The sequence below is a fragment of the Eucalyptus grandis genome, chromosome 2 (genome assembly GCF_016545825.1).
Source record: "Eucalyptus grandis isolate ANBG69807.140 chromosome 2, ASM1654582v1, whole genome shotgun sequence".
NCBI classification, from domain to species: domain Eukaryota; kingdom Viridiplantae; phylum Streptophyta; class Magnoliopsida; order Myrtales; family Myrtaceae; genus Eucalyptus; species Eucalyptus grandis.
In genome coordinates, this window is record NC_052613.1 from 16,981,110 (window position 1) to 16,995,527 (window position 14,418).

A 14,418-nucleotide genomic window follows, 5' to 3' on the forward strand; every position below is an offset into this window, starting at 1 on the left:
TCTCTTTCGAAATTCCAAAAGCAAAGTGAACCGGCCAAGCTATATACAGAATTTGCAAAATGATCAAGAAGATTAGTAAAGACATCCGCATCAGATGTGAGCTTGGGTTGTGGCATCGTTTAAGGATAATTGCGTAAAAGATTACATCCAATTTCATAAGTAAGGCAAATTGACGTTGATATGAGATTAATTGGACGCATGCATCTTGCCAAATTATAAATCTAAAGTGAACCAGCCAAATTATATAAAGAATTTGCACCATGACCAAGAAGATTAGTTAGACATCCGCATCAGATGTGGTCCTTAGTCGTGTCATTGTCTGTGGAGAATAATTTATATGTGAAGATTACATCCAATTTGAAAAGTAAGGCCAGTTGATCTTGAGGGGTTTGACTTCTGATATCCTTTACCGTGAGCGTTACGCAGAAGTAGGTGGGATGAGATGTGAGGGTGTGAAAGGAGGACCAGGCAATTCTAGTGGATTCAATGCCAGGTAACAGGTGAAGAATAGCAAGTCAATCACGTTAGTTTTTTCAATGGTTCTCTAAAAGATCAACGATAATAATGGCGTCCAGACATTCATAAGACATAAAAGGTCTGTTTAATGACTGAATTGAAGGGGTATCTATAGTGAGACGATTAAAATTGACAAAATATCCTTGTTGCTCTTTGCGCTGGGCCAGAGGAGCTCTAGTAGCTTTGGGGTAAGCTACGGAATAGAGGTGATTAACGGACAATCTCAAGTTCGGCACAACCCTCACGTTGGGCCTAATTTGTTACCTAGACCATGTTGTTTGTTTGTTTGTAGGACAAATAAAATAGTGTCTTTTCTTATTCTACATAAGAAAGTTAGAAGAACGTGGACCAGTATATAAATGTGGGTGTCTTCTAACTTTTTCAAATGAAGATAATGGACTGTGGGCTAACCCGTGTGCAAGTGTACAATTATTAGACGCACTTAGCACTAATCCTTATTTATTATTATTTTGTACGGTCATTTTGCTAATCTTTATTATCCATGTCACAACCCCTTTAAAAGGTTGTATGTTTTCAATTAGTATTTTTAGAAGTTACGAAATTCGGAATTAAAAAAAAAATATTTTTTTAATGCGAATTTTCAATGTCTTTTTAAGGTAACTTTGACAACATATGTGTTCACTTTGCAACCTTTCATGGAGGATTGCCTTTGAAAAACTGGTTTGGAACAATTCAAAGCATCGCTAATTCTTTTATATTTAAGGCACTCACTTCTTTCTTCTAGTTCTCATTCTCATAGCTGGCCTCTCTCTTAGACTCCCTAGTGTCTCGGCTTTATCCAGCAGTGGACTTGACCTCTCTCTTTCTGGAGTCTTGCCCACGCGGTCTCATCTCATCTCTCTCTCGGTCGCGCCGATGTCATCTCCTGTCCTCCTCTCTTGATCTCGCCGGTTCTGGTCTCGCCTTTGCTGCTCGGCCAACGATCAGCCCACTATTAGCCAGGTTCGTTCTCTCTTATAGCAACTAATCTAAGAGCTTTTCTGAAGATGAATGGCCTGAGAATTGTACTATGCGTTTTCGCTTTTCTTTGACAAAATCCCAAGAAAGTAAGGACAAATAGGAAATTTGAAGCCACGCGAATGATGGAACGAAAATCACCACCCAAAAATTTCTCTAACCACTACTATGATAATTTTGTTTTTGATTAAGAAAACTTGAAACCGAATATGATAGTAAGGGCCATTTGGTAATTAACTTCTTTCCTAATTCTGTTCCCTAGACGAGAGCATTTGAAGCGTTTGGTAACTGTTTAAAATTTCTATTCCTGGGATAAAAATGCATTTGATAAAATCTCAAATTCATTTATGAATTATAATTTCTTTTAATTTTTTAATGCTTCTATTATATTTTTCTCTTTCTTTTTCCATTTTCCATCTCTCTTCTTCTTCTCCAGCCAGTGACTAACGATCGGTTGGGTGAGGCTAAGCCTCATCGATGGTTGGACGAGCTTGCCTGGCCATTGGCGAGACTTGCCTTGGCCTAGCGAGTCTTCGGGGAGGTTGCTGCACCTCGCCCAGTTGATCGCTAGCCATCGCCGTGGTCAATGATCGGCAATGAGGAAGAATAAGAGAAAAGGAAAAGAAGAAGAAAAGAGAGAAAAATTGGCTTGATTTTGAAATTGTTCGCATGAATAAAAAGCAACTTTTTTCCATTTATTGATTATATACCAAATCTATTCCTAGGAACAAAAAAATCGATTTTTGATCCTCTGAAGAAAAAAATTTATCAAATGGATTTTTATTCTTTTTTTTATTTTGGAATATAAAAAAAATAGAATTAAACACTGTTTGGGGTATTATCAAATAGACCTTAAAGTTTCAAGTTCTTAATCTAGAACATATCCACCTTGAAATTGATCATCCATATCCTATTCCATGGAGCATAAGCCGATCTTGTCAACTAAACAACAAAGATTGTGTAGGATTGGGTGTTCCTTGTGCTCTGCCGCTGTCTAAGTTGCATTCCCGATTAAATAATATTAGGTTTGATAATTGATACCGTACACTAAATGACTCCAATCGATTTAACACATTGAATGATTGGCTTTTCATTTCATGACAATCTATTTTAAAAAATAATATATCTCATAATGAGGATTTTGTACAATAAATGAGGTAGAATGCTTATAAAGAGGGTTTCGTTGCTTCCGATATGACTTAACTTTATAGATGGGCTAGTGTTGTGCAGAAAAAAAACATCTTAGGTGTTAAGAAATAAAAAGGGTGTGAGAGGAGGAACAGGCAAATTTAGTGTACTTGGATGCGAGGCAGTAGGAGAGCAAAAGGCTAGTCACAATATTGGAGAATTTTTACATAGGAGCGCTGAATTCCAAACATTCAGAACTAAAAAAAAAAAAAAAAAAAAAAAAAAAAAAAAACTCTAAGCGAGTGAATTGATGGGGTTTTTGTCGTGAGAGATCAATCCTAAATAAATATCACTGTTGCCCCATTCTTTGGGATGGAGGAAATTCGATAGCTATGGGTAAGCAACGTAGGAGTCCTAATCAATGAAAAGTCTCGAGTCCGGCTCAACTCTTATTTTGAGCCTAATTTGATACCCACATCAAGTTGATTTATTTACGCTTTTTCGTGATCTCACGATGCTCTTCAAAGATGAAAAGACTTCTTATCTTTTAATATTATATCTTTTATCTTTACATATTTTTTTTGAAAACTCTACTAGGGCTTTGGTTGGAATGGGGTTATCTACTATACTTAGACTAAAAGAACTATGTGTTTCATGATTGTCCTTTTACTTTGCTAATTGAGTGATTACTTTTATATCAATTAATTCACCTTAATCTTTCACTCATTAGGGATGACTTAAATTGAATGTAACACCTTCTAAATTAAAGGAAAATTCCTTTGACATCACTTAAGATCACTCATCTCCAAATGAAACAAATAACAATTAGGAAAACAGGATTATTACCAAAAGAAGTTTTAAATTTATCGCATTTGTGCCGATTTAATCTTAAACCTTTTAGTTGTGTAGTCGTAAATTTTTCAATTGTGCTAATTTAGTCCTAAACATTTTGATTATTTGCCAATTTAGTTCTAAATATTTTGACAATTTAATTCTTTTGGCCCATTTTGGCTAGAAATACTAACATGGCAGTCTAGTTAGTGCCAACTATTTTTTGCATTTTAAAAGTATTTTTTTTCCGAATTTTTGTTATTATTTTATGCTTTTTTAGTTTCTTCTATTTCTTATTTTCTTTCTTCCTTTCCTTTTCTTTTCCCAAACTCTTGGTTGGCAACCTGGTCGACCATGGGCGAGAGCTTTTGCACCCTTTTCGGCCATAGTTGCTTGTGGCCTACTTGGGTTGTGACACCCTTTTCCCGACAAGGCAAGGGTCGGCCAATGACCTCGACGGCCAAGAGTTTGGGGAAAATATAAGGAAAGGAAAGAAGAAAAGAAGAAAAATAATAACATAATAAAAAATTCAGATTTTTTTTTTAAACTTAAAAATTGTTAACGTCAGCATTGACTATATCACGTAAGATGGTCAACACTAACTAAACCACTACATTAGCATTTTGTAGCCAAAATTGCTTGGAATGACATAATTAAAACATTTAGAATTGAATTAGCACAAATACAATAGATTTAAAACTTTTTTGGTAATTCTCCCTTAGGGAAACTATTAAGGTCTTGACTTATATGGCTTAAACATAGCCCTCAAGATTTACATTTTTAGGCTATTTAAGCTTCTCCAAATAGGGCACAAAAAAAAAAACATATAACATGTCCCTACTTCCAATTCTAAATAGAATTCATGAGAGAAGACTAGTCAACTTCAAGAGCTGTTTTACCTTTCACTTATGAAAATTTAAAGTTGAAAAGCATCCTCATCAGCTTGCTTTTATTATCCACCGCAAATTGTTATATCGGTACCAGTATATAATTTCGTTTTTGCACAAAAAAGGTTTCATACTACTTCATTCACAATTTATACCCTATAATCTTTTTTTCTGTTTTTCATTTGCGCGAAAGTAGAGATTCATGAACATAAATATTTTTTCCCATGTGAAGTTAGACATCGAAGTTGTCCAGACAGCCATAATAATTTTCTATCTTCTCAAGATCCAAATCCCCTTAATGTTAATGCTCCGATATTAATGTTAAAAGAAAAGGATGACATCGTGCACTGTTTTCTGAAGAAAGCATGTGACAAGACTAGGAAATTGGGCACATCATAAAAAAGCTGGGCTTGTTTGTTCTTTACCCTTTTCAGGAATTTTTATTTTTTTAAAATTTTTTTTTTTTCACTTTCTAGACGACGTAGGCGGGTTAACTTGTTTTGCCAATACCTAACATTTTCTTTTTATTAAATAGGGTTGGCAACAATTACTTTATAAGATAAAAACTTACTTTAAACTAGTACACTTATGATAAATTTACATTATGTTAGTTTTTATTAAATTTTATCATTAAATTCCTGAATTGGGTGATAAGTGGTAGTTTTACTCTTCATTTGTCATAGGTGTATCGGCTTGTGATTTTTTTTTTTTATAATATTAATCCAATTTTATGAAAACTAATGGAAAGTAAATTTACTAGTTTGGGGTAAATTTATTATATGTGTATTAGTTTGAAGTTTTTGGTTATCAAAAAATTAGTTTGAGATAAATTTATCGCAGGTATACTAATTTAGAATTTTTCATGGTATAACTATATATTAAGATTTACCATTACATTGCAGAAGGCATCGGTTTTGTTCAAACTTGTCTTCTTCTTCTTCTTCTTCTTCTTCTTCTTCTTCTTCTTCTTCTTCTAATTTTAGATGAAAAGAATCAACATAGAAAGGTTACCTTTTATGTAAAACGTTGCTAATCATGAAAATAGGTCAATACCTATCTCGTAGAAAGTTACCGATCACCTAAAAATTTATTAGTTACATACATACTTATAAGTCACATAACTTATTTCGGGAATTCTAGTGGAACAAGGAAGGATTAGAAAGAAGTGGAAATTACATAAAATGCACTTGGCATCCATAAATGTTGAACATACAACTAAGAAAAAGATGACATTGTTTTGTTTGCATCAAATTGTCAATTGTGATATGTAGGACGGTTGGCGATGATTGGACTGTCATGTAAGTAATTTCAGGTGATAATTAACATGAAGGATTATATTGAAATTTCATGCAAAGACTTAAAACTATATTAGTAAAAATGAAAAGTTAAAGATTTTATTGTTATCCATAAAGTAGGTGTATGACTAAATTTTTTAACATTTCCTAACAAGTCTCCGGCGTTCAAACTAACTGCATTAATATCTTATAATGCACAGAGAAGACAAACAAAGAGAGATAGAGAGAACGAAAATGGCGGAAGCTGTCATCGCCAGCATTGCTGGAGAAATCATTGCTGATCTCCTTCCTCAAGCACTAAAAGAGGTTGGAAAGTTATGGGGTGTCGAGCATGAACTTGAGATGCTCAAGGACACTGTCTCCACGCTTCGGGCTGTACTGGACCATGCAGAAGAGCAATACTACCAAAGTCTCCAAATTCGAGTTTGGGTTGAGAAACTGAAAGACGCTTTTTATGACGTGCAAGACGTGCTTGAAGAACTTAGTATAGAAGTTATGCAACGAGAATTAAGGGGCCATGATAAAATGATCAACGAGATAAGGACATTTTTCTCAGGTTTAAATCAGCTTGCTTTTAAATGGAGGATGTGCTCCAAAGTAAGAGCAGTGAGGGAGAGAATAGAAACCATTAAAGCTGATAAGGGATTCCACTTGGATGAGCGCCTTGTGGATCTGCAAAGAGAGAGAGAGCGGAGGAAGAGAGCGGAGACACATTCGTTTATCCGTCAGGGAGATATTGCAGGGAGAGATTATGATAAGAAGGTGGTCATGGAATTTTTACTAGATACAGACATGAAAGAGCATGTTTCCATCCTTCCAATAGTTGGTATTGGCGGGCTTGGAAAAACGGCTCTTGCTCAATTTGTATTTAATGATGAGATAATTTATAAACATTTTGACTTGAAAATGTGGGTTTGTGTCTCTGATGACTTTGACCTAAAAAAAATAGTGAAAAACATCATAGCTTGTGCAAAAGGGGTAGAACCAACTGAGGTTGCAATGGAACGTTTGCAGAGTGAACTAAGGGCAGAAATTGATGGAAAGAGATATCTCTTAGTTTTAGATGATTTGTGGGGTGTAGAACAAGAAACATGGCTTAGCTTGAAAATTTTATTGGCAGGAGGTGCTAGAGGAAGCAAGATCCTTATAACTACACGCCTTGCTTTTGTTGCAGAGATCACCAGCACTACTCTGCCTCATCTTCTTGAGGGTTTATCTGAAAGTGCGTCTCTTCATTTACTAATGCAAATGGCTTGTCCCAAAGAAGAGGAGATACAAGAGCCAGACAAGCTATCTATTGCCAAAGAGATAGTTAGAAAGTGCTCTGGGGTTCCGTTGGTTGTTCGAACCGTTGGGAGTATGCTATTCTTCAAGAAAAGTAAACATGAATGGTCACAATTTAAAGATAATGAGCTCCCAGATGTGTCTCAAAAGGAAGGTCGGATAATATCTGTTCTTAGGCTAAGTTATGACCATCTTCCTTCACATTTGAAACAATGTTTCGCATTTTGTTCATTGTTTCCTAAAGATTATGAGATAAAGAAGCAGACTTTGATCAATCTTTGGGTGGCAGAAGGATTTATCCAACCATCAAATAAAAGACAGCATTTAGAAGATATTGCTCAAGGATATTTCATGGATCAACTTTGGAGAAACTTCTTCCAAAATTTTCAAAAAGATCAATTCACGAATGAGGAGACTTGCAAGATGCATGATTTAATGCATGATCTAGCTTGCATAGTTGCAGGGACTGAATGTCGAGCGGCATGGGATGGCACAAAATCTATACTTGAAAGAACTCGTCATATATCATATGATTTAACTTCCAAGTTGATGGCTAGACTTCCAATCTCACACTTGAAAGCAAGTTCACTGAGAACATTTCTTTCTACGCCCTGCCGATTGGAACAAAGAGAACCAATAAGTGAAGTAGATCTTCGCCAACTCATTCAAAGTTTCAAGAGATTGCGTATCTTGGATCTACATGCTACAATTGTCAAGAAGGTACCAAGGTCCATTTGTCAGTTGAAACATCTCACATATCTTGATCTTTCTTACAATAATGCACTTAAAAGGCTTCCCAACTCCATTACGAGATTGCAGAATTTGCAGACACTTAATCTTTATGGTTGTTCAGCCCTTGAAGAATTGCCAAGGGATATAAGGAAGTTAATTAGCCTTCGAAATCTAGACATAGATTATTGTAATAGTCTTAGTTATTTGCCACATGGCCTTGAACAATTGAGTTGTTTGTATAGGCTAACACGCTTCATTTTGCCCAAAGATAAAGCTCTTTCTAAGAATTATTGTAGACTTAGGGAGCTAAATGGGCTTAATAACATCCATGGAAGCCTTAGCATTGAAAATTTGGGACAAGTGACAAATGCAGTAGCAGAATCCAATGCTGCGAACTTAATTGGGAAGCATTCTCTACAATCTTTGGCACTTAAATGGGGCAATTTTGATATTGATGATGTAGTAATTGGGGATAGAGATGAAGCTCTATTAAATGGATTGAGGCTTCACTCAAATCTGAAGGGGTTGATGATCAATGGATATAGTGGTGAGAGCTTTCCAAGGTGGATGATGGATAGCCTTGTGTTTTCCTTGCCAAATTTAGTTGAGGTACACTTGCATCAATGTGGGAGATGTAAACATCTTCCCCCACTAGGCCAACTACCTCGCCTCAAGACTTTAGAGATTTGGGAGGTACCTGAATTGGAATACATCCAGTTGGACCATTCATCCACTTTAGCAACATCATTTCCTAGTCTATTGAAATTACGGATCTCTGGGTGTGAAAACTTGAAAGCCATGCCACTAACTCCGCATCTTGAGGACTTAATTTTGACTAAGACGAACCCAGCATTGATAAATCAGATATTTGGCCTTAATAAGTTGAAGAGTTTGGTTATCTCGAAGATGGAGTTTCTAGAATATTTGCCGGAGGAGTGTTTGAAAAGTCTCACTTCACTTGAAATTCTTAGCATCAGTGAATGTCCTCGATTAACTTCCCTCTCACTTGGTATGCGACATCTATCGAACCTTGCGGATCTCTCTTTTTGGGATTGTGAGGAGCTTGATTTATCCAAAGACGAAAGTGGCAACGTCTTGGATTTCCAAGGACTTAATAGTCTTCGATTTGTGGAAATCTTTCACCTTCCCAAACTAGCATCTCTCCCACAATGGCTTCTACAAGTAAGCAATCTTGAGCGCTTGGGAATTATCTATTGCTTCAATTTGAAGGCTTTACCAGAGCAAATTGAGGCCCTTCAATCGCTTCAACGGCTTGTAATCACTCGATGCCGCTCTTTGAAATCATTACCTGAAGGAATGCGAAGGTTGGCATCGCTTAATCACCTAAGAATTGCAGATTGCCCAAATTTGGAAGAGAGGTGCAAAAAAGACATAGGTGATGATTGGCGCAAGATTGCTCATATCCCACACATAACTCACAAGTATAGATATTACGATGACGTTGGTTCCCAAAATTTACATGAATAATTTCTGACTTGTCTGTTGATACTTGATTCGACTGGGGAACATGTTACTGATATACTGTGCAATTTGCTTATTTGATTTCACAAGGAGTAAAATGTCTGCATAGTCTGGTTGTTTTGGAAAACTCTCATAGATGAAGTGATGAAATGTTTCTCAAGATAATGCCTTCAGAATAAATTTATCTCAATATGTTCCATGGAATCGGATGTTCTGACATAGATCTGCGCAACAAATGAAGGGTATGAATGGCGACAATAAAATTTGTAGCGTTTTGCCTCTTTTACATTCTACAAGCTACTGATTTATTAATTTTTGAAATTAGACGATCCCCGAACCTATTGAGCACCCATCTGAACTTCCAAAGTGGAATTAGTACGGATCCAGTACTAGTCAAGCTTCAGGGGAGGATAGCGAAGGTGATCTTATTATTAGCATTTGACAACAATTGACATTCAAGGTTTGCTTTTCAGTCATTCTATAGAGGTTCTCAAGTAAATACTTTCCCAATTTTTAGCACCATCTTGTGCAATTAAGTAAATGTTTGCCATTAAAAGAGGTCTTATGACAGCTGGCCTGGGAGTCTAATCTATGACTTCTCCATTTTGATCACTACAAGGTTGTCCAACACATTTTGTTTGGTTGGCAATTGACATGTTCTTCATCTCTTTGCGTCAATAATGTCTGCAAAAAAAAAAAAAAAGTCTTTATGCGAGATAGAATGAATGAACGAAGCAATAGTCTTTATTGTCATTTCTTTTGATGACTAAGTCAATCATTACCCATTTTAAATATATGTAATAGACCACATGTAGACACAATTTCTCGTGTATTCTTGTCTCACATTTTTCTTGTTCTATTACTTCCAATGGTCACACTGATTAGCACTGTGTTTGGTAGTCTTGCTTTGCCATAGCAATATGGATATTTTCACCAAAGCGATTGGCAAGAGTAACTTGCAATTTTGCCAAGATTGCAAAAGAAGAAAGTACTTCAATGTAATAATGCCTCTTGATTTCTACTGACACTTGAATGTTAATCAATAATTTCAGCATAGCATTTGTTCTTATAAAAGTACAAAAACAAAAATTAGCAAGATAAAAGCAAAAATAATTAAATAATGAAATAAACAAATATGATAAACGAAATAAATAGACAAATAATAAAGACATCAACATATAAAAAGAATCCGGTCACAATAAGAAAAGAAAAGGTCGGTCCAATTCATGTAGCTCAACTTGATCCACAAGGCCATCGTGTCAGCCCATTGGCCCAACTTAGCTGTCACAAATTTGTCCTAACCCATTTCTTTCTATTTGTGCTCAGCACATCTTCCTCCCCGCCTCTCTCCTTCTCCCTGTCGTTTGAAGAAGAAGTTAAGAACGACGGGAGTAAGGATAAATGCGCGGTGAGAGAGTCGAACGAATCAGCTCAGTTCGAGTGAGCTTCTCGATAAAGTTCTTCAAGGCTGATTTTGGACAAGCTTGTAACCGAATCGTCTGTTGGGCACCCGTATATCCGCCGGTAACCGCCACCGGCCTTCCGTCGCCGGCCATCAACGAACATACGTGCTGAGAGAGAGCTCGAACGGAGGGCATTGATGGAACGGACTCGGGAGGTTTTTGGGCGTTTTAGGAGTTCACTCTCTCGGGAGCTCTGTTCGCCTCTGTTCTCAGTTCATCACCTTCGAAGCAGCTTGGTTCGGGTTCAATCCTCCTTCGCAAACTCCGATTCTTGGCGTCCGTTGCTCGTCGGACGTCCTCCTTCTGGTATCACCGCCCATCGTAGCTCCGTCTCCGACCAGGTAATGTCTCCTCTCTCCTCTCCCTTCTGTCCTGCTTTGGGCGAAACACGAGGCTGAGTTGTGTTAACGTTGCTTTTGCGTAAACAAACGAGAATACGAGTTGTTTCCTGATGATTTGTGATGATGTTGTTGTTGAGGGAGTCGTTCTGGATGAAAGATTGCATTGACAACGTGTCTAGGCTCCTTGTTCGTAGTGCACGCAACCGATTTGATGAAATTCCCAACTCATGTTTCTTTACCAGATGAAACTGGATTGAGTTTGGTATCTTATTTTTTCAGAATACGTCCAGTAGCTCTCCATTATGAAATTCATTGTTGGAAGCCTCAGTTTAATCCTTTAACAGAGTTGTATTATGATAATCTGACTTGCATTCAACTTGTCGAAGCCTCGCTAGTCAGTCATGCTCGGATGGATTTACAGATTCATATGGTTTTAGTTGTTTGAGTAGAATTAGTCGATCAAGTTGTCGTTCTTACATCCGGTTCCACCATCCTTTCTCAGTAGATTTGTTTCCTTTTATATTTCTTGATTCTTTATACTCACTGGAATATACGTTGATTCTGCACGGGATGAACGTTGAGGCATGATGTTAATTCTATGATGGTTGGTGATGATCAACAGGAGGGAGCCTGCGATTGGTGTTATTTGACTGAGGTCCATGTGCGTTGGCATTTGGTAAGATGTATCTGAATTCCATTGATCAACGCTGGCTTGTACCGTGCAGTGAGAATACCAAGCAGGAACAAGCGTGGGAATCGAAGCAGGAGATCGTATATGATGTTCAAGATACCTTCTTGACGTGAGATTTCAATTACTTGCTCAAGAAAATAATGGATTGCTGTTAACGGCAAACATAATAAGTGTATACAGACATGTTCTACGGTATTCAAATTCTTTATTGTTTATGTTGCTTATATAATAAATAATAACTGAACAAGCTAGTGTATCCTTATGTTAGATCCGAAGCCAATAGAGGTAGTTGACTTCACTGTCACCATTTACCCCCACGTTGATAAAAACATTCTCTTCCTTCTCAGGGTGACTGGAATGTTGCAGGATGCCACACTAACTACAGGTTCAAACCATAGAAATAACATCACTTTATTCAGTATTTTGTTCATTGAAGGACTTTAAGAGTGTCAACCATCTTTTCTGCAGTACAAAAAGCATGAGAGAGAGGGAGGCTTTGAAACAGTTTCCCCCTATTGTACTAGTCGGGGTGCTCATAATGCTAGATTATAGAAGTAACACAATTTGATATGTAAATGAGCCTTCCCAAGTTTCTCACATGTATCTTTGAGTCTGTTTTTTACCAAATTAATGCGGCGGGTGTTAGTTTTACTATTCTGCTGAGCTTTTGGATGTTCTGTCTTTGTGGAAGTTTAAGGAAATATGAGCTTGACAAGTTCCATATATTTGAATCTCTCTTCTTTTCTATAAATTCATGATGTGTATAGCTTCAAACACTATATCATATTGAAATACTTTTCTATTGTTTCAAAATGACATTTCGCTGTGCATCCAAATCACTGTCCTTCTATTTGCCGTTCATTTGTCTTGTTTCTGCTTTCATCACAGAGTGTGGGATTACTTGTAAGAGGATATTATTTGAAGGATAGGAAGAAAGAGCTCGAAAGTAAAGAGGCGTCTAGAACAAAGTCAATTCCTTCAATTTCATTTGCAAGTTACATTCGTGGGTAGAAGAAACCCATCATGAAGTTCGAGCATCTTGCACACTTTCTCTAATTTGTCTGATTATCTTAGTTGGCACACCATCCGAGGGTCGGCACATGCAACTTAAATCGAGAAAGTTTAAGGGCTGTGACTGGCAAAAAGGGCGCATATTGATGTTCTTGAAGTAGATGTGTTTTGTAGGAAGCGGTTGATTGAGCTTGTGATGGGTCTATTATGTTTCTCTATCTCTGGATGTGCTGTTAATGGGGGGTGTGCTCGAATCTGTATTTGTTGGTTCTACATTTGTAACAAATATTGCTACTTCAGTCCACTCTTAATTTAATTATGTCTTCTCATTTCCCAAATAAAGGTAAATGTTTGATTACCTGATTTTCGCCAGAAAAGATAATTTGTGCAGAATATATCCCTAATTCAATTAAGCATCAGCCTCCTTTCGGCAAAACTCAAATATCACATGCATCCTCCCCCTTTTGTCATAGCATCAAAAAAAGGCTTCAGTTGGATATATGTAGATCAAATTGTCACGCCCCGACCCTCGGGCACGCACACATCATTCTACTTGGTCGATTTTATAATGCGATATCCCAGGACTAAGTATCACCGACCCTTTCGTTTATTAAGCACATGCGGAAGCAGTTATAAATTCCCATACAATAACACAATGTGATAGAAAAGTAAGGCCATTTTTTCATATTGAAATTCACAACTGAACCTTTATACATGGCATAACTCAAAGTCTATTCACAAGACTATTCATAACATTCTAGTCACACTCTATATACATAATTACAAGGTTCACAAAAGAGGATGGGATCTCAATCCTCATCCGGGTTGAACTCAAGATCATCCCGATCCTCTTCTGACTCTTCTTCACTAAGCTCACATCCTTCAAGCTCTTCATCTTTTACCGGCTCATCGTCCTCTTCTGGTTCCTTCTTTACAAGCTCATCTACGAGCCTAAAATGTTGATGAGACTATGTCTTAGCAAGTTCTACCCCACTAAGACTTGATTATGAAACCAATACGCTAATCGGGCTGCCTTTACATGCAAGGGTCAAAGGATTTACCTTGACCTCAGATTCCACCTACATATTAGCACAATTCAATAAGCACCCAAGCAATCACATCACGGATCGATATCTCGATCAATCGACCTAGTTGATTTCATGTCAATCGGACCATTCATCAATCATTTACGTTAAATCAATCAATTCACAACATCATATCAAAGCAATGATCAATAGACCTAGTCAATTATATACCAACAAGACCACTTCCGATCATTTCAATTATTCCAACTCAATTCCTAAATATGAATCATGATCCTTAGGACACAACTTATTTATAGGTGGTAATCACGGCCCCACCAAGCAACTTTATTAGATTTAGTGGCTTTACGGTCCCACCCGACCTTCTTAAGATTCAATGACTTTATGGTCCCACCCGACCTTTCCAAGATTTAATGACTTTACGGTCCCATCCGACCCTCTCAAGATCTAGTGACTTTACGGTCTCATCCGACCCTCTCAAGATCAAGATCTAGTGACTTTACGGTCCCACCCGACCCTCCCAATATCTAGTAGCTTTATGATCCCACCCGACCCTTTCAAGATCTAGTGGCTTTATGGTCCCATCTGACCCTTTTTACGATGACATACTCTGTCATCGAGCCACGTGCATTCTCCAAGAAGACATACCGAGTCTCCGAGCCAAGTGCATTCTCTAAGGCTTCATTTTCGCCAAGGTGACATATCCAATCACCGAGCCACGTACCCTTCCCGGGTG

At 37.3% G+C, this 14,418-nt stretch overlaps 1 protein-coding gene and 1 long non-coding RNA gene across 2 annotated transcripts; both read left to right on the forward strand.

Annotated features, from left to right (window-relative positions):
* Positions 1–1,291: 1,291 nt before the first annotated feature.
* On the forward strand, positions 1,292–9,170 carry LOC104434680 (putative disease resistance protein RGA3). Its single transcript, XM_039306329.1, has 2 exons — positions 1,292–1,479; positions 5,836–9,170. Exon 2 carries the CDS (start codon positions 5,870–5,872, stop codon positions 9,137–9,139), a length of 3,270 nt encoding a protein of 1,089 aa, XP_039162263.1. The 5' UTR covers positions 1,292–1,479; positions 5,836–5,869; the 3' UTR covers positions 9,140–9,170.
* Positions 9,171–9,542: 372 nt separating this feature from the next.
* On the forward strand, positions 9,543–11,841 carry LOC104422783. The gene is made up of 2 exons (XR_005548079.1): positions 9,543–10,937; positions 11,560–11,841. It is a non-coding gene; the product is annotated as an uncharacterized LOC104422783 (long non-coding RNA).
* Positions 11,842–14,418: the final 2,577 nt, after the last annotated feature.